General features: G+C 36.4%; 1 protein-coding gene across 1 annotated transcript in view; it reads right to left on the bottom strand.

Annotated features, from left to right (window-relative positions):
* LAMA2 (laminin subunit alpha 2) overlaps window positions 1-20,896 on the bottom strand; it is a 606,143-nt gene that overhangs the window by 101,623 nt on the left and 483,624 nt on the right. The window contains exons 36-41 of the mRNA XM_060283517.2: window positions 19,973-20,084; window positions 15,019-15,181; window positions 13,502-13,712; window positions 6,460-6,576; window positions 5,600-5,763; window positions 4,119-4,257 (exon numbers count right to left, since the gene is read on the bottom strand). Of these exons, the coding sequence (XP_060139500.2) occupies window positions 4,119-4,257; window positions 5,600-5,763; window positions 6,460-6,576; window positions 13,502-13,712; window positions 15,019-15,181; window positions 19,973-20,084 (906 nt within the window). The remainder of the gene's footprint in view (window positions 1-4,118; window positions 4,258-5,599; window positions 5,764-6,459; window positions 6,577-13,501; window positions 13,713-15,018; window positions 15,182-19,972; window positions 20,085-20,896) is intronic.

The following is a 20,896-nucleotide window of genomic DNA, read 5'->3' as shown; positions in this document are numbered from 1 at the left end:
AAATTTTGGGGAGTTAGAATTTACCTAGCATTTCTGTGAATTTCTCACATTAGGATGGATCTGAATTAACTCAGACTGCCATGTTATCAGAGCTCCCTGACTTTTCTTTCTAGTACCCTTATTTTCTATCAGGGTTTTTCTCCCCACTGATCTGTCACATAAGAGTGAATTTACAAAAATCCAATTTATTCTGTAGACTCGACCCTAAAGCAAGAAAAAACTCCTTCAAGTTTCAAGTTTTCTGAAGAAAAAACTGCGAGTTTCTATGGATTTTTACTCCCCTCATACTAAGGAATCAACAGTGGGAAGTCACTTACACAGTTCACGTATTTTTAGGATCAGGTGTCTAAGGCTTTAAACTTACTTAATTTTAGGTATATTTTCCTCCTGTCTAATATTTTTTTCAGAATTTCCCCCCTCTCTTTAGTTCATCTAAAGCCTACATATCACTTACACAGCACTGTTCTTTACTATCTCTCACTATTATTGTTTCTATGAGAAAACGCATTACTTACAAATTGCGCTCACTTTCTTCTGTATTTTATATTATTTTTTCCTAGATGTGCCTGAGAAAGATCATGCCGAAGATATTTAGACTTATGGCTCCCAGGAGTGATGGGTAACTGTAGCAAGTGACAGAACTTGAATTTGGAGAATAAAGAGGAAGACCACATTGTGTACTGGTGTTGAGAGCAAGTATAAATTCTTCTCAATTTCTAGTGCTGATTCTTAGTGAAGATCAGACTAAACACTGAGACTGAGACTAATTGAGAAAGAGGATTCTGGATTAGAGGGTATTAAGGAATTTTGTTGGTGTGTGTTGGGATGGGGAGAGAGAGAGAGAGAGAGGGAGAGTTTCAGACAATAACAATGATTGCAGTGTAAAGAAGAGGGTATAGAAGAAAAAAGAAATCTTCAGGGTGCTGTGGGAAGTGAAAAAGTGATTCTTTTTTTTTTTTAATGGAAGATACCTAGGGAAGGTGAGGACTGCCTACATTTTCTACACTGAAGTATATATCACAGAGCACATTCTATTCACCTTGACAAAGGGAGAGAGGGAGAAAAGAAAGAAATGAAGGAAGGAGGAGAACATTTCAGAATAGATGGAGATTGTGTGATTATTGTTGTGTGATGATTCTTCAGGATCTTAAAGAACCAGATCTAAGGAAGTCATTCTACATTAGACTTCCTTTTTGTTCCTTCCTTTTGTTTGCCGTTTGGATATACCAGATTCAAGTGCAGAGCATCTAAGAACTTCCCAGTGAAAAGGGCAGAGGGTCTCATCTCCCAGTGCTACTGACACCGTGCCTATTGCCTCTGGTGGTCATCCCAAGGATCCAGCAGCACATGAAATCTACTTTTCATCTACTTCTAAAATCTGATCTGCTTGATAACATAGGTTTTAAGTTCACCTATGATCTGGAAACATTTTTTAAAGGTTTAATTCTCTGTTATTTTAGAGTCTGAGGACTTTTTACAGCATCAAAGCAATAAAGATTAGAAAAAAATTACTGGATCTTCATATTCTATTTTCTAAACGGTGACATATTTCCTTTTTCTTTCTCCTTGTGCCCACCAATGAGAGGCACAAAATGAGATGTTATCTTGGAGATCATGTGTAGGGAAAACAATCTTTTGTACCAATAATATAATAATAGTATTTATCTGCCTAGCACTAATAGAAATATAGTGTTTTTTCCATAATGTCTGTTCCTAAAATAATATTTCATTTTGATATTTAAATAAATTATATATACAAGGGGCTGTTACTCTTCACATAGGAACTATACTACAACCTTGAATTGTTTATAACCTCCACCTGCTTATTATTTAATTAAAATAAAGGATCAACTTTTTTCTCATTCATATTTTCCTTTCAATTCCATTGTTGATTATGTGTGCACTACAAATAGGTAGACTTAAGCAGATTTTTAAAAGTGAAGTGGCTTTACAAATGCTGTCAATTATGCTTTGAGACTATTCCATATTCATTTGTTTCTTTTCCTATGGTATTTTCAATGCTTTTTTTCTTCTCACATTATCTTACGTCCATCTTCTTCACAGTAGTAATTGATTGCTTTATTGCTTGTCTAATATGTCTTTTTTCTCCTTGTATAAATTCCTGCTTTGTTTCTTTGTCCTTTGTTTCTAATTCATTGAAAACATTCTTCCTGCTTTGCAGGACTAGACTCAAATGACTCTTTCATACACAAATAATAAACTTAATCTTACTCTTCTGTGTTTATCTATAGCTCTAGCAATAATACCAGCCCTAACATTTATGGAATGCTAGTACTATCTAGGTAATTGTTCAATTTAAGGGCAAATATATTTCTTTTTCCAGTATAATAGAACTATATTATAATGAATTATTAAAATTAAAACTTTATTTATTCTGTTCTTGAAACACGGTCCAACAAACTTTCTGGCCAAATCAGTCTTCTGTTTGTTTGTTGTTAGCCACTTAATAAATCAGTGATTCTCTTTAGCTTTTACTTTGTAATTTTTCAGACACTTAATTATTTTTACATGGCTTATAGAGAAGGAATAACAATAACAAGGGGACATGCTGTAATGCAGTAAAACTTGTCCTAATTAAAACAAAAAACAACAACAAAAAACTTGTCCTAGCTCTATGTTTGAGTTTGGCTAGCCTATCATGTATAAGTATCAGTGTTGAGGAAAAGTGAATATTTCATGTTGGCATGAATATGAGAGTCTCCTGAGTATAAAGTGATAGTATTAAATTTGGGTGAAAATAAACAGGTCTTTAACATAAAATGTTAGAAGTTCATAAAAATGAAGCAATGACAATAGTGAGGATTTTATTGGTACAAAATGTTGTAAATAGGTATGAAAAATGTCAATTAGAATGACATTCATTCATTTACTCACGAGTGTCTACTCTCTGTCAGGTACTGTGCTAAATGCTGAAAATGGTGATCCAATAAAACATGGGTCAGATGAAAATGGTGAACTTGAAGACTAGGATCTTTAAATAGATTTGAAAAATGGTTCCTTTTGAAAGGATAATCGAACATAGGGAAGTTTCTGTAATAATTGTGCCATGATTTTGAATAAGAAGTAAACAGAACATATGGTGTTGGTAGAGCTCATTCCAGAGAAACCAAAACAGTACTAACTGCTGATGGAATATGACACATCATTCACCATGACCATAAAATAAACCTGCTAAGAGTGTGGCAAATACCTCCAATACCCCTGAAATCCATGAGAGCACTGTGCTCAATACCAAAGCAAAGAAAATAGGGATCTGTTTCTTCAACACCCACTATTTATGCATATTTCATTCACAGTCAAGTGTCCAATCAAATTCTTTTTCTCCTGAAATTCTGATGTATTTGGGGGATTCTGTGTGAAGCCAAAGGAGTAAGTGATGGTTCTGAACATTTTAACTCACCACGTGCTTCCTATGAAATGAAATTTGACCTGAAATAGTATTACCAAGGTTTATCACATAACTTGGTTACCAATGTTGCTCTACATGTAAAGGAAAAAGATTTGTTACTATTGAAGATACTCAGATAATGTGCTATACTTAGAACCCGAAAACTCTAAAATATTAATTGCAAATTTATTTTGAACAATGACAGCAGCCAAAAGTAGCTTTGAAGGTAAACATTTCAACTGATAAAAACAGTATAATAGTTTAGAAATATATGATCTGGCGTGTTTGTAAAATGTGCACCTTATAATCAAACTTTACATAGAATCAATCTGTATGTGACTATAAGCACTGGTGTTAATTTCCAAGGCACTTTCTTACTGAAGACATATGGAATAATAGTGATAAATTTCCCTGTTCAGAGTCTTATGTTTGACTGTTTTTCCTTTGCGAGTTGGTGGCACAAACTACTTGGCATCTGCGATAATTTCAAGACCCTTATTAATAGTGGGAATTAGTAGGTGACTGAGAAAAGAGTTTTGCTATGACTGAGAATTTATTTAGGACAAAATTTAAAAGGGGCCTTTGAAAATAATACAAAACAAATATTCTAATTTACTAGCATTTTCCAGAGCTTTGAGAAATTTAGTTTAGGTACTTATTCAAACAGATTGACCTCCATTCTCAGTACATAATGCTATTTGTTTCTTACCAGTTCTGTGGCTTCATGTGCAAGATCTTTGGCTTCTTTGGCAATTTTCTCAGCTTTGTCAATATAGTCCTTAATATTGCTGTAAGCTTTGAAGGCTGCAGTGGCATTGAAGGAGATGTTTTTGGCCTCATCAAGGATTCTGTTGGGATTGCCCCCAAAAAGAACATCAGAGCAGTTGGTACTCAAATGAAGAACATCTTACTTATAACAAATATGGCTTCCAAATGATCATGGTCAGTATAATTATGTTAATTCCAAACCATAGTGAGGTATCTACTAATTGTATTATATTGTAGTTTTCAGTTTAAACTCATATTCCTAAATAATTAAGCAGTGAAATGCTGCCAACATATTTTTAAGTACCCATAGCATCCTCCAGAAGTTTCTGCAACCATGAGCACCACGCAAGTATGAGCAATGAGACGATTCTTTATGTTATTTGTGAAGCACGCACAGGTTTCAGAGCACTTGTTCTATATTATTGGAATGAAGTTCACAAAATCTCTTTAGAGTAGATGCACTTCTCAGATGAGGCCAAATGAGTCTCGGTTAAATTGCTTGTCTCAGGTCACATGACCAACATGTCACTAATTAGCTAATTAAGGACTTGGAGCCTGCCTCTGTTGACTTCTAGCTTACTGCTCCATTTACCACCCTTCATGATAAATTAGCAAAATGTTAAAAAATGTTGTAAAATTGTTATAAAATGAATTGTATGTAAATTTTTTCCCAGGGTCTTCAAACATTAATATTTTCCTTTGTATCAAGAGTATTAAGTATTGAAACAGAACCTTACACATGGAGTATATTAAATACAGATTCATTTAGGAAAATTATTCTTGGGGCTAATACACCTATTTTGTTATGACAACCCTGAAATTGTAGGGGAAGCACACCAGTTATACCTAGAAGGCTGTTTACGAGTCAAACACACCTCACCAGTTGCCCCTCCCTCACTGACCCGTATAAGAATCCCAGTTATAATGAGCTGTTATTTCACAGGGCAGTATGTAGTGCCTCCATGGAATTTGAAAGAAAAAACAAGACTTAAAGGCTACGTATGGAGCCACATTTTCAAAAGCCACCCTTTTAACAATAAGTAGTTTGATTTCATTAAAAATATAAAACTGAAATTTGAAGCAGAATGTGTGTTTATACATTATTATTTAAAATGCTAATAAGGAAACTGCTGTGCTCTCCAATAAAGAACAGAAAATACTTTTTCTAAGTGTAGCCTAAGGCAATGTTCACTCCCCACCATGCCATATTTGAATCTACTTTTAACTCAGACTTTTGATGCTGCTCCAGTAGAGCTTTGCCCAGACCCTTCTAATTAGGCTTTTCCACAGAAAGGCCATGTAGCTCGTATGTGCATAATTACAGAAATCAAGCTTTGAAAGCAACTCTCTACCATTTCTGCTAGTCAAAACTTCTGGACAAGTGTCAAGATACATAGATATTTCCAACAACAAATGACATACCTATCAAGGACAGCAGATGAATCATTTAACTGAGCCGCATGGCTCTCAGCCTGGGACACCTTCTCAGCAAGCTTCCTGTCCTTTATTTCTTGGGAGAGGTCATCTATTTTACCTTTCAGATCCTCAGACAGGGGTGGCAATTTAGTTTGAATGTCTTCAACATACTGATATGTAGAGAAAAGAAGGTATTTTAAGTAAGTGAATCCAAGCCTCCTCTCACTTATTAATTTCTCTTGGAGATCTAATTATACACACTTAGGTTTTTATGAAACTTCAAATTTACTAACCTAGCAAAAAAGAATAGAAAATAAAAGCTATTATTTAATGACAGAGATTAGAAAATATATGAAGGCAATTTATACCAAGAAGAACCTGACAATCTTTTTTAAAAAATGCTACTTTGTAGCATAAATAATAGCCATTGGGATCTTTTACACTATTTGCATTTCTATTACCATTCATCACCACATATCAGTATCTACTGCATTAGACAGTATGTTAAAAGTCTGTTTGCAGCTTTACATTTCTCTTTTAACTAATATTCTGTGAATATTGAAGCAGATTGTAAGTGCTATCCTAGGAACAAGAAATGCCCTTCATCACTGTGAAAAAAATACAGGTTGCTGTGAGTGTGTGAGTACCCTCACCAGACATTCATGTCTACTGAGAGAATAATGTGAAGTCCTAATTGTTACCAACGGGTGAGCACGGTCACAATAGAATAAGGCAAAAACAACTTTATACCCACAAGAAACTAACAGTATTTGCTTATACTACTGAGATGTCTCATTGATTCCCATTTATGAGAGCTTGTATCATTATCATCTTTCTTTTAACTTTGGGTTTCACCAAATACTCACGTCTATGACTGAGTTGATTTCATCTGCAAGACGGTTGGCTTCATCAAGTATGTCAGTGCCTTCTTTTAAAGTGTCCTCAGTTTGTCGTTTGCCACTTTCAATAGCCTCCTTCTTTTTCTGTAGGACAGTATAAACAAAACATCAAAATGCCCTTTGGGGAAAACCCTATCCAGCCCTGTATTCCTGGCTTTCCTAAGCTGTCTAAACAAGGCTTTGCAAACAAGATATGTCACGTTGACTGTGAGACTACATGAGAGTGCTATAGACTACCCAGCCAGCCCTCCAAGAGTTACTTTATTTAAATACCTGTACAGGTACTTTCTTCCTCCTATTGTGAGAAAGTCATGCAAGAGAAGAAAAGTTGTGTGATGGTAGCTGAGGAATTAAAAAATATTTTTAAAGTGAGATGCACATCCATTTTAACTGAAATGTAAGTACTGAATATGCATTGCTGAGCATGTGGTAGTACACTGAATTACACTGGAATGAGACATTAAATTCCAGAATCTATGTCCAAATGAATGTTTTGTGAGCATAAGTGTAAGCAGATTTATTCTATGGGAGTTCTGTAAAAATTGGAAGAAGTGGGATTTTATTTCTTTTTATTTGTTATTTTTAAAATAATTAATTAATTTTATTTTTGGCTACGTTGGATTTTCGTTGTTGTGCGCAGGCTTTCTTTAGTTGTGGCGAGTGGGGTCTACTCTTCGTTGTGGTGCACGGGCTTCTCTTGTTGCAGAGCATGGGCTCTGGGCGGGCAGGCTTCAGTAGTTGTGGTGCATGAGCTTAGTTGCTCTGCGGCATGTGGGAGCTTCCCGGACCAGAGCTTGAACCCGTGTCCCCTGACTTGGCAGGCGGATTCTTAACCACTGTGCCACCAGGGAAGCCCAGAAGTGGGATTTCAAAGGAAACTTAGGGAAAGTACTTTCCAAAAAAAAAGAGAAACTCTCACATGGAAGAATAAACTTAATGGACTGTTCCATAAAAAAGAGAGCAGACTCTAATTTTTCTTTGAAACTGATAGCTTGTCTCAAACCACATGAAACTCATTCCTAGTCTGGAAGAGTAAAATCAATGAGAAAGATATAGTGTTATTTCTCCGTTTGGAACATAATTTTGCCTTTTTTTCTTTCTATTTCTGACTCATTCTTTCAATTACCTTTTTACCTGTGGATTTAACTGCATCAATTATAATTTTAAGCCTTTGCCACTTACGCTTTTTATATAAATAATAATGCTAGTTTATATATTCATTTAGATTTCAGTATGTGCCAGGTAATTTATAAGCTTTTCTCATTTAATTCTAAACTAACACATGTCCTGTGTTTATCACCTTTTAAATGAATAGAAAATTAAACAAGTTAAGTGATTTACCCAAGGTCACACAGTTACTACAGTGTAGTTAAGATTTGAATCCCAGTCTACCTAATGATAGCGCTTCGGTCTTGAGGTGTGAAAGCACTGACTTTCCAATTGTGGAAATCACACTTCTTATTTGCACTGGATAGTGCTAATTTCACACCCTACTTTCCCTACCTCTTCACCAACCACTTCAATCTGCTGCCAGTACACACATCTTATTCCTGCCTCTGAGCCTTTACAGTTGCAGTTGCCTTCACCATGTGCCCTTCCCCAGTTCCTTGCCTTGTTTCCTCCTCCATTTAGCTTCATGTAAAATGCTTATTCTCTCAATACTCAAAATATGGCCCATTGACCAGCAGCATTGGCATCACCGGGAAGCTTCTTAGAAATGCACAATCTCAATGCCTTTTTGGGAACTACCAACTCAGAATCTGCATTTAACAAGAAGCCTAAGAGATTGATACACACAATAAAATTTGAGAGAAATTGGTTTAGAACACAGCCTGGCACACAGTGAACACTACAGAATTGTTAACTATTATAATTACCTTATCTTCTTTTCCCTAGAACTCATTTATCTGAATTGTATTTTATAGGGTGGCCATCGATTATAGAAACATAGATAATACGATTTTACTTTTTGTATAGATGGAACCATCTTGATTGCTTCTTCTAAGAGTTGCTAAAAGCACAGGCTATTTAATGATAAGCAGACACCAGTTCATCACAAGATGCATGCATAGGGAGGAGAGAAAATGTACAGCCCACTGAGCTGGACCTCGTGGACGAAGGATACCATTTAATTCATCAGGCAATACACTGATAACAAGTCACTTATTATGCATATTAGCCCATGCTCCAGACTTTATGGCCATATTATATTCTTATTTATTGGTTTAGTGACTATCTTTCTCACTATAATATAAATTCCATAAAACAGTCTTTGTATCACTTTATCTTCAGTACCTAGAAGAGTTTCCTCAATAAATAGTTCTGTTTGCACTGGTGACTCTTGGTTCATTCAAAACTATCAATTTTAGCCCTTAGCTTTTTTTTTTTTTTTTTTTTTTTTTTTGTGGTACGCGGGCCTCTCACTGTTGTGGCCTCTCCCGTTGTGGAGCACAGGCTCCGGACGCGCAGGGTCAGCGGCCATGGCTCATGGGCCCAGCCGCTCCGCGGCATGTGGGATCTTCCTAGACCGGGGCACGAACCCGTGTCCCCTGCATCGGCAGGCGGACTCTCAACCACTGCGCCACCAGGGAAGCCCTAGCCCTTAGCTTTTGTATGAACTGATTTAAAATTGACCCTGGACAGACATTCAAGAAATTTTCTTTAGCATGGCTTGTTTGCATTTATGAATCAAGCTAACAAAATGCTGTATCAATAGGAGGGAGAATATTTCCACCTATATGTGAGGTGAAGAGCTACATTCATTTTGGTTTCAATTAAGCAGTGAGTTAGAATCTTTATAAAAGCTCTATTTGAGTCACTTTAAGGAATCCATTGTTATGCAAAGATCAAAATGTGCTTTTTTTTTAAAATCACACTGAAGCAGAAATGATGTAGGGATTAAAGAGATTTTCAGTGGTGGCTAGTTTCAGATTAGACACTAATGAAATCTAGGTTTGAACCAAGGAAAGATGAAGATTTGGAGCTCCTAAATATTGATAAAAGCATCGATATAACATTTATCTGTGTTTGCTTTATAGTACTTTCTTCATTGAGAAAGAACACTTCTGTTCTGTCTTGTGCCAGGTACTACTCTGCCCTGGAGATACAGTGGGCCAGAAGACATGTTTCTCATGGCTTTCTGGAGGGAAAAAAATTGAATGAATATATTAATGTATACTTTTAATGATGAGTGCTATAAAAATAAATAAAGACAGGGAATGGATAGAGAAGGATGTAGGATATAAAATACTTAAAGATAGGAAGCTTTGAGGAGCAAACGGGGGGCTCATGTTTAGAGAGAATATTCTCCAAGTGTATACCACAAGCATAATTGTTAAGTGATTCTGATTAGACACCAAAGTTGTTGTATTTCTACTTTTAACTTCTAATTAGATCTTAATACATTCCAGACCTTTGTAAGTTTAATACCTGTTTTTTTTTTTTTGCTGAGGGGTGTTGCTGGGGGGTGGATTAAGAACTTACAAAAGTTATCTTCCTGTCTGTCTCTATCTAGCAACTCATTCTTCCCTTTCTTCCAGCTCCTTCCTGTTCAAGGTCATAATGGTAAACTTGGGGACAGACTGCTCAAAACACATTACTTTGCTTGATTGAATTGCTCATCTTCTCTTTGCCCCTCAGCCCACAGTTTCCTCTGCCTTTTCTCCATTGCTGGAAATGGCATTCTAACCCTGTCCCGTTCTAGAAAGTAGCATTCAAAGCCTTCTGTGATCTGGCTCCAAAGCCCCATTTTCAGAGCCATCTTCTGCTACAGACTTACGTAGCTTATGAACAAGTATCACTGCTCTATTCGACATTTCCTAAGATCATACTTGCAGAGCTCTGTGTTTCTGCTTATGCTGCTCCATCATTTCTATCAACTTCTATGATGCCATCATTTTGGTGTTTGATTCTCCCAGCCCATATTAATCACAGTGTTACGTATAATGAAAGGTTAAAATCCCTGAATTTTCAGGCAATCATAAGTTCTCTGAGGCCAGAAATCATTCCTAGTCAGCCTCTAACACCCTGGTTACCAATAGCATCTTGATAATGGTAGGTGTCTAACAGACATCTGCCTATTTTTCCTGCCTGCTTTCCTAGCCTTATATCACACTATTTTCCAATACAAAACCAATCCTCCAGTTTACATGAACCACTCAGAAAGTCCCCCAAATATAATTTTAATTCATGACTCCAATATTTCAATTGCTTCTGACAGATTTCAGGATAAAACCAAATTCCTCAGCTTCGTTCTCAGAATGCAGTTCTCTTATAACTCAAGGTCTGGACCCTCTCTGTCTTCGTTGGCTTTCTATCCCCTCACTAGTTCACAGGCAGTCTTTATTCCAATCCTATCAAATCACTGACATTTCTCCAAAATGTCTATATGTTTGCATGTTTTTTTTCTTATTTCTGGAATGTTCTTCCTCTTCTACTCTGACTCACTAGAGCTCACCCTTCAGGACTTAGCATACGTGTCAAGTCCTCTATGAAGCCCTTCCTAAATCCAGGGGTGATTTCGATGCCCTTCCTTTGCATACCTCCATGATAACTCCTGGAGTGTACAGACTAGTTTACTTGTGTGAGCCTCCCGCTAAATACAGGTCACCTGACATCATCAGAGGTGGTGTTTTATTTTTTATATCAGTGTCTTTAAAGCTTAAGGCTGCATCTGAACCATGGGTAGGATTTTAAGAACACAGGTTGCTCCCAGTTTCCGAGTTGATAGGTTTGGGGGGAACCTGAGAATCTGCATTATTAACAAGTGTCTAGGGGATGCTAACGCTGCTGTTCCAAGGACCACGCCATGGGGACCAGTGTTCGATATACTCGGTTTTGGTTTAGTACATTTCCTGAACTTAGGAGGGGTTTGATAAATGTTTTTAATAATAAACATTACATGCTTACTTCCTTAAATTAAAAAAAATGAGTTGGGTCTTAATTATATCACCTTTTTGTGGGCACAGGCTCAATGAAGTCATTTATTGAAAGCACAACTAATTAATCAAATGGATACAACATATCAGTTCTTTTAAATCTATATGTACATCAGATTAACCCAGGGGATGTTTTAGAATATGGACCCTGGACCACACCTCAGACCAGCTACCTCAGATTCTGGGTGGGAGCCCAGGGGATGCATCTGTTTAGCAAACTCTAAACAGGCGATGCTTTATTGGCCAGTCTAGCATCAACCTTGGCAATCAACCTTAATCAGCCTTGGCAAGCAACCTTAAATAAGCTCTGCCTTATTCATATTAATTTAGTCAGTTTATCTATTTATTCTAGTAAGTTTTAAACAAGCCTTTAGTTAAGCATCACGTGTAAAATGAAAATACAAGAAGGACAACTTACACTTCAATACTGACTACATAAGCTCCAGGCTTCTCTAGGGGTACCCAAGAATGATGGCTCTTGGTTTTAAACATCACTAAAATGAAGGAATAGCTAAAAGCACCATTTACTGTGCCACTACAACTCTTCTTGAAATACTTCCCAGATGCTTATTATAATTTCCACACAGGTTATTTTAATTTCTTAAACTGTTGCCATAAAATGGAGTGGTGCACCTCCGGGTAAGTTACACCACTGGTGTATCACCGAGCAAGATGAATCATGCGGAAGCCTGTGATATGAAGGCAGCCTAGCATCCTGCCTAACAAGACAGTGCTTCTTCTTTAATATTGCCAGCATGTCAGTAGATTCCAAATTGGTTAAGATTAGATACATCAGTGAGTCTCCTCAATCCTCTATCAAAATGACAAGGCTAAGTCCCAGGAGAGGGATCCAGAAAACAATTCTTTTAAAAAATTAATTCATCCTTTTGCTTCTTAATCCAAAGGAAAATGGAAAGAAACGAATGGATAAAAAAAATCCAGATTCTTTTTATTCAACTGTCATTCCATGAACAGTTTTGAGAGCATAATATATGCCAGAGAGTGTTCAGTTATAGCTGCAGGTAAAATTTTATGTTAGAAGAGATAAAGGTCTGACACTGTTTTCAGATCTGTTGGGGTCAAATACTTTGAAAAGAACAAAGGTAAGTTTGTTTCTGGTGAGGAAGTTTAGTTTTTTTTAAATGCTAAATACAGGTTTGTGCCATCATATGAGCTGAATTCACTGTAGGGAGAAGTGATCAGTTTGCCATGTTAAATATTAAGAAAGAAATGAGAGAGAAAGGGAGAGAAAGGAAGGAGAGAAGGAAAGAAGGGAAGTAGGAAGGAAGGGAGAGAGGAAGGAATGGATGGAAGGCTCTGTTTTAGTTCTAGCTTCATTAACACTCTAAAAAAGGCAGAAGCTGCCTATCATTTCTTGAGGAGAGAACTCTCTCTTGTCTGAGGAAAAGGAGACAAAAATAACTCAGACTTGATCTGCTCATGTTAGTCCGTTGTAAAATATCATTTTCATAGAACATGTTGCAAAGAAGAAGAGAACCAAAATTTTCCCAGGCTCTGGTCTCTCAGTGAGCTGTTTCCTCTGTGCCCCAATTCCATTAGAAAATCCTCGGCACTTCTGTGATTTATGGCAGCCGGATGTCTAAACCCTGGTTTGTGGATCAGGTTGGGTGGACTGTACAATCATATGGTATTAGTATTTGAAGAAACTCTAGATATGCCCTAGTGTAATGCACTCATTGTATAGTTGAGAGACTGATGCTTTGAGACTTTAACTTACTCACACTAGTACTTCTAGTTAGTGGCACAGTTGTCGTTAAGACCAAGGACCCCTGACTCCCAGTAAAGATCTCATTCCACTGTACCATTCTGCCCTTAAAAATCTTAAATAGTTTAAGTTATCTAAATTGTATTTGATTATATGGGCAATGATCATTCATTAAAAAACAAAAAGAAGGCTCATTCCCCGTTCTGCTTCTTAGAAGTCTCCTTTCAGAGCTGTCACACTTGATTTCATGCGTGTGCATCAACTTGCATCAACTTGACTTACTCCGCCATGGTCAAACTCCCACCCCGTGCTCCCAGATTCAGATGAAAGAGCCTCTAAGACTCACCTCCAAAGCAGTCATGTTTTTCTGGTTTTCTGCAGATAAGCGATTAGCTTCTTTGATTTTATCTGTGGCTTCTCTCAACAGGTCCCAAGCATCATCAACCTTGCTTTTGTAGTTTGCCAGTTTCTCCCGGAGATCCTTCTCCATTTCTTCATTTTTCCCTCGGGATTCTCCAAACAGCTTCTTCACTTTCTTCAGAAGGGCTTCTGCAGCTCTATAAACACCCCAGCCCAATAAGAGACAATAAGCCCTTGCCACTGCCTCAGGGTTTATTGGTATTAAACAGTGTTACAAAGAAATGCTAACATTAAAAGTATGGAAAAATTAAAAACAATATTTAAGGCAGATTGACTGTGTGCTAAACCAAGTTGAAAACTGATAGCTGAAAAGTGGCAAGAGCATTTATAATTAAAACTAAAGAAGAAAAAACTCCACACATTTAAAATTGATTAGTAATATAACATTTTCACTTGGAAGGGATCTCATGTTATTCTCATAATCTGGCTGATGAAATCAGTTTTATGATTACTTCACACACCAAAAATAAAATCTACCTGATTAACCATGAGATATTTTCACTGTTACTTTGAATATAAGATATGAATATTGATATGTTTGGTTAGAAACTGAATATAGCGCCATGCTGTTGACATGCTAGTATGATATAATTTTGACCTACTTTTCTTTTCCTTTGAACTGAGTGTTCTGGGAGTTTCCTGGATTCAACTTAATGGTTTTCCTAAAGTGATAATATCTGAGCCCTTTAAGGAAGGCTAAATATTTGAAGAACAGTAGTTCTCAAACTAAAAGGCATCATAATTCCCTGAAGAAGTTGCCAAAACAGATTGCTGGGCCCCATCCCCAAAGTTTCTGATTCAGTAGGTCTAGGGTGGGGTTTGATAATTTGTATTTCTAACAAGTTCTTAGGTGTTGCTAATGTTGCTGATTTAGTATATACTATTTGATTATTAATAACACCATCACTTTGAAGTTAGCTGACTATGAATGTAAAAATGTATTTTTTTATTGAGTGTACGGTCACAGGAATTCATTGGCATTGTAAAATCACTATCATTAGTCACAACCTCAAATTCCCAAACTTTATTTCATAGTATTAGGCATGTATTATTTGACAAGTCTTCTAGTCAGTATTTCCTAAGATGACAAAATGTATAGGATGGCCTGTTAAATTCATAACTTTATTTATCCAAAGATATTTGTATTAAAACAAAAATAATTAATAGTTCTAAAGGCCCTAATAATGGAAATTAATAAAGCAAGACCATTAGCCTAATTGCAGAAGGGACAGCACCAAAAAAAGATCATTTACTTGATTATATATAGGTATAAACATGCCTTTGATCCATTTTAGAGCAAGACAAATGATAACTAAGTAGATGAAAAATAAATAAAGAACAAAGTATCTCCTACTGATATGTGATGGAAAATTTAGAAATCTCTAAACAACAATTTGGAAAGCTCAGTTTATCAAATGAAAAAGTAATAGAGCTTCTACTCACACCAACTCATCTTCAGCAACTTCCTTTTGTGTGTCTAGATTTTTCCTCCTCAGTTCTGTCATCATCTTATCAACTTCATTCTGAAGCTCTTGCAAATTTCTCTCAAAGGCCTTGTCTTGAATTCCTAGAGTTTCATTTAGTTTTACAGCTTTTTCACTTACAGCTGCAGGGGGTAAAACAAATTTTGCAAATTAGTAAACTAAATGCCACATGCAAAAATGGCACCCAGCATCTGCTCTTCCCCACCATCTCTAAGAGAAATGTTGTTTGTCATGGGTGTTCCTGCTGGGAAACAGAGAGGCAGTTGCTATAACAATCCATAACAAACAAGGAAATGTGACATATTTCTTCATATTACATTGCTTTTAGGGGACACAGTAATTAAAACACAGTGTTTCTACCCCAAAAGGAAGAAATAAAGTAAACAAATAGCTCAAACCTTCTTCAGGTAAAAGGTAAAAAATGAGACATGTAGCATAACACTTGGAAGCTGAAAATGCAAGGTCTGCATTGCTGATAAGACACAATCATATTCAATTTTAAAACCCTGAGTATAGAAACACTATCAGTGATGAGATCTCTCAAAACGAACCTGCCCTTGTACTTCCACGCAGTTCTGTGTTGATCTGTGTAAAGGAATGAGGAAAGGAGCCCCTATCTACGGACAGGCATTATGCATTAGGGCTCACAGATACCCTCCAGCAATAACAGCCGTCCTAAGAGTCTGTGTTTATTATGCACTAAACAGGTTTTCAAACTGTGCTCTTTGGAATCTTAGGATTCTCCAGGCACTTCAGGTATTCTACAAATGATATCTCTTCTGCCAAGAATCTGTTTTATAGGTTGGTGCTCTGGGCAAGTTTTCATTTGAAAAAAGAATTCTATGTCAAATAATAGTTTGAAAAATTGGTGAACTGAAACAGGTACACAGTTCTTAGTTTTAGACCAACATTTCCTGAAGCGTGTTCTATGGAGCATTAATTTAGCAAGATGAAGAGAGGTGTTTTTCTGAACTCTTTTATCTTCTGAACACTATTTCTATTATATAATATTACCTATGAAAATCCCCAGAAAAAAGGCCATGGGTTGGCCAAGAGACATTTTCTACCATTCAAAGCTGTATCCTAAGACCTCTTTAAGACCTAAAGAATTTTCAAAACTCATTTCTATACTTGGAGAAACTTTTCTGATTAACACTGGTGGGAGCTGTTCCAAGGGTCATATGAACAGAGCTCCTGAAAAAAGTGCACATAGTTAGGCAAAGTAGACCAGCCATGGGGATGTGACATGGTGGGTTAGTACAGCGGTTCTGAAATGTGGTCCCCAAATTAGCAACCTCAGATCACCTGGGAACTTGTTAGAAATGTATATTCTCAGGTCCCATCACAGATCTATTGAGTCAAAAAGTCTGGGGTGTGGACCAGCAATTTGTGTTTTTAACAAGCCCTCCAGGATCTTCCGATGCACCTAGAGTTTGAGAATCTTGGGTTAGTAGAAGAAATTGAGTTTCAATCTCTAATTCTACCCTTTCCAAAATGCATCTTTCTAATTCTTTTTTAATGATAAATGTCTTTGGTTAGAAAATTGCTGCAGTCAACCTGTTATTTCTGATAACCATAGTTTAATCTGCAGAACAATCTAAATCAGGTCTTTTAAAGAACAAATATGGCCATTCTTAGCCCTGTGGTAGAAATTATTGCTCAGGTGCTATTCTTAGAAGTAGGTGAGGGTGCCTACTTTCTGGCTTACTACTTCATAGTCATCCCTTGACATATGCCAAAGAACCTTCTTAAGATTCCACCACTATGATTAGTAAGATATCACCTAGGCCATGTCATTCTTGTTAAGGAAACATGGTAACCATGGACCATTGATTGGAAAGCTCCTTGGTCCAGCAGACTATGGGGAAGCCATGCTAGAATGTTGATGATGAAATGTAAGAAGGTTTCTATGCTTTAGATTTCAAGAAAGGTAGTAGTAGATTTGGCTCTACTGATGATACAGCCCCATCCTTTGGTCTGAGTGCATGCCTATCTGTACAGTTGATTTTAACCAATTGTAGCATGTAAGTAACCAATGACATCATTTGTCTTCACATTTTTTTTTTAAATGAAAGGGATAAGCCCCACTTTCTAACCTGACAAAGCTGTATGTTTTTTCATTATTAAATGAATACATAAATGAACTTTGCTTAAAGACATTTTTGGAAATTTGATGGAATTTAGGTCCTGGGCCTAGGTGGTACTGAGGAAGGAAGGAATGTGAGATGCAGCCTCACTATTTCTTTTGTGGTCTAATCTCACAGCTAAATTTCTACAGAGAAGAATTTGGTGGAAAAAGAATGATGGAGTGAGAAAAGGAAAAGATGGATTGCATCATTTCTTTTAAATGAAAGCAATATGTAAGCAACCAGAAGAAATTATTAGGGTACACAAAAACTGCTTTAGCAAAATGATGCTATATTAAGAAAGCAGCATTATTTTAATAGAAGAGGTCTGATTGCTCCTTTGCTTCTATACATGGAATTTGGAACTTCTCTGAGTACTTTTAAACTAAAGATAAATGTGTTATGTAGTCTACTATTCCAAGATATACACTATCACTTCAGTATGTTTTCAACAGTATTAAAAATACTTGCAACATAAACACATCTTTTAAATTTAATTATCTTTTCTTTCTAACTTATTACAAAGGGAATTTAAAGTCGTTTAAAAATATCTTTAAAACAAGATAAAATAAATATAAAAGGAAATGGAGCAAAGATAAAAAAAAATTAATGTAAATCAGGCAAAGAGTTACTAGACAGAAATGCATATGCTGGAACGCCCAGGGCAGTGGATCCTACATCTAGTGTTAAGCAGCTCAGTAGCCAATGCATCAGGATAAAAAGGAGTATTTTAAGAGGTATACAGGATCTATAACATACAAACTAAATAAATAAATTCCTCAGGAGAAGCAGAGCTGTTTTTAATGCTGAACCTGAGAAAAATATCCTATAATGGGTAAATTTATCATGAATGACTAATACTATTGAGACCTGAAGAACAGGAAAGAAGGGTGTCCAGCATTTCTTAAGTCTTATTATACATCAGAACATATGCTAATGGTTTATACAGACATCCAAGCCTTGTTATATATATGTAAACGCTTTATGATTTAACTCTGGCATATTCAAATTTGAATTTTCATGAAATTTTAATAGTTAGATTAATTCTGTCAAAGTTCTTTTACAAAGAGCTGTGGTTACCATTTCTGTTATCATTTACGTTAGTACCTGGTGGAAGAAGAGAGTAGTATTCATTTTGTCCTTGGGTATAGGATCACAGCTGTCCACATGGTACTTCACATGAATTAGAAAAAGGTGCCCCATTTGGACAGACACAGCCAGACCACCTGACTGATGCACAATGTAGGAAATGGGAGACACCTTTGATGACATAACCCCTTTCTTTGATAGACAGATTGTGGATGGTGAGCCAAGCCTGGGTTAAATATCATCTCCACTCTGCCCCCTGCTGGTGCCTTTGTGGCACGCACAAAGATGTAGATACAGTAGGCAGTGCTGGTACTGGAGTCTATCAGAAACGTGTATTAGGACTTATTCTTATGTAGCAACGTTTGATTGAAATGATCAAGATTAGTCCCTAGGATAGGCTGCTGGGTGTTAGTGTTTGAGACTGAGTTGGAAGGAAAAGGAAAGTCCCTGGAGTACTGACTAATGTCTTCAGGGATCCAGGTAGAGTGAATCTGTTCTAGCTGCAATGGGATTTTTTTGGTGGGAGGAAGGGAGGGTGGACACTTTCAAATAACATTACTGGAAAATAAAAACAGGGAAAGGACAACAACTTCATCTAGCAGAGGAGAAACCACAACGAGTTAACTGAGATTATTTTGGTAGGAGTAACTTCTGTTTCGGATCCTGACACGTCTTGCCTGAGATTATGCCTCAGATTGAAACTCTGTTGTTTCTTGCTGTGGGGAATCTTTGGAATTTTCTGCCTCTTCTTGGCCAGTGATTCCTAAGACTGACCTGTCAGGATATGCCTTGAAGGTTCTCACGTCCTGATTTATTTGGCTATATTAGAAAGCAAAGTATCTAAAATGTATATACATTTTAGAAAGCAAAGTATCTAAAATGTATAGAGCAATAAAAATGTTTTATTTTTAAAGCAAAAAGAAAACACTTTTTCCTATTTTCTCAACATGCATGCATGTTTATCATATATTAGTAGATATTTAAGAACTAATGTTTTGTTGTTTTGTTTTTTGAGGGTTTTTTTTTTCTTTCTTTTTTCTTTTCTTTTCTTATCTGTTTTCTTTGGGTTTCTTAATCTGGGCTTTTGCCTAAAAATGGCTTCCACTTTGATTCTCAAATCAGATTGGTAGATGCCAAGAACTAACCCCTTGAGAATTGTGGACTAAATGCAGTAGAGCTTCTGGTAAGGTAGCACATCCAAATCCCAAGCAACAGATGTTCATTAAAAACTGGTACCAAGTATTTAAAAGCCATTTTGAGAAATTAAAGTGCTGCTTTAAGGCACTGAGCAGAACAATAAAATTAACTTTTTTTAAAAAATCAAGGACCTTTTAAATAGTTCTGAATACAAAAACAGCACCATAGCAGAGGATAAGTTGCCCATTAACTAATTTAATCATATTTGATCACAATAGCCATTCCTCAAGGATCAGAGCATTCATAAAGGAATGCATTCAATTTACTGCTATTTTGTACTCATAATTCCTAATTCACTGACTTCTGTCACAAATTTAACACTGTAGGCTGTAGATTCTCAGTTGATAATGCCCTTGAATATCTTGATCAAAAAACTTTTTAAAAATCCAACCCTCAAATTTAGAAATGTCATCTCTTACTAGAGAAATTCCAGTCCTGTGCAATCCTTTTTTTCTTTTCTTGTTAGGAGAAATAATGATTAAATTGTGAGTTTTCTAATACCTTCTGCGTGCTGGGCCAGGTCCTTAATGAATTCTCCTAAGGAGTTTGCTCTCGTGTTGGTCCTCTCTGCATCCTGTCCAGTTTGCTCGCCATCTGCTGTCACTTTGGTAGCCTAATGAACCAAATTCGGGAAAAGCATAATTAATAGAGATGATGAAGCTACAGCTAGATAAGCTCTCACCGGCTGCATTTTCTTTCAAATATTACTTTGAGCCAAAGGAAATTGATGAATTATTGATCAGATGTACTGGAAATGACGCCCGTGCTCAAATATACAATTAAACTTTATTACTTCTTCCATTAAATGGAAATCAGAGAGCTGTATTTGGTCTTTTTAAAACCCTCATTGTACGCAATGGCACAGTAGAAGCCATAAAGCAGAATTATTTTTGAAATATTTTGAAGGTACTATTGCCAAAAGTCTTTAATGGATTCTTCAGCCTGCACATGTTGCAGTTTTGTCCATATTTTATTTACTGAAAAAGTGTGGAGTGTAGCAATGATCTCTCGAAAGAGGCACAGACAACCTGTCTCAATCAGCTTGATCCTATAGATTCGGTTTAGATCAATACATTAATTAAAGAAACAAAGAAAGGGAATGCTTAGCTACTAAGTAGTAAATGCTTGTTTTATAACACTGTAAAGATCTAGTAAAATGTTAAAGAAGAATAAATGTTAACTTTCCCCATATGACATCACCAAAAAAGATTCCAGTAATCACAGGACCATATATTACTATCAACAAAATAGAACAGAACTCTACAACAGCCCCACCTCCCAAAGAATGTCCTCATATTGTTTCACCCTTATTCACATTGAAAATATCACTTGACACAATGGAATCCATTTAATGTGTTCATAGTTAAGATATACCATATGTAATCAAATGGCATGTGTAACATTACAAGTTTCAGATACTACAAG

The sequence above is a fragment of the Globicephala melas genome, chromosome 14 (assembly GCF_963455315.2).
Source record: "Globicephala melas chromosome 14, mGloMel1.2, whole genome shotgun sequence".
NCBI lineage: Eukaryota > Metazoa > Chordata > Mammalia > Artiodactyla > Delphinidae > Globicephala > Globicephala melas.
The sequence above is the reverse complement of the archived record's forward strand: the minus strand, read 5'-3'. Positions and strand labels throughout refer to the sequence as shown.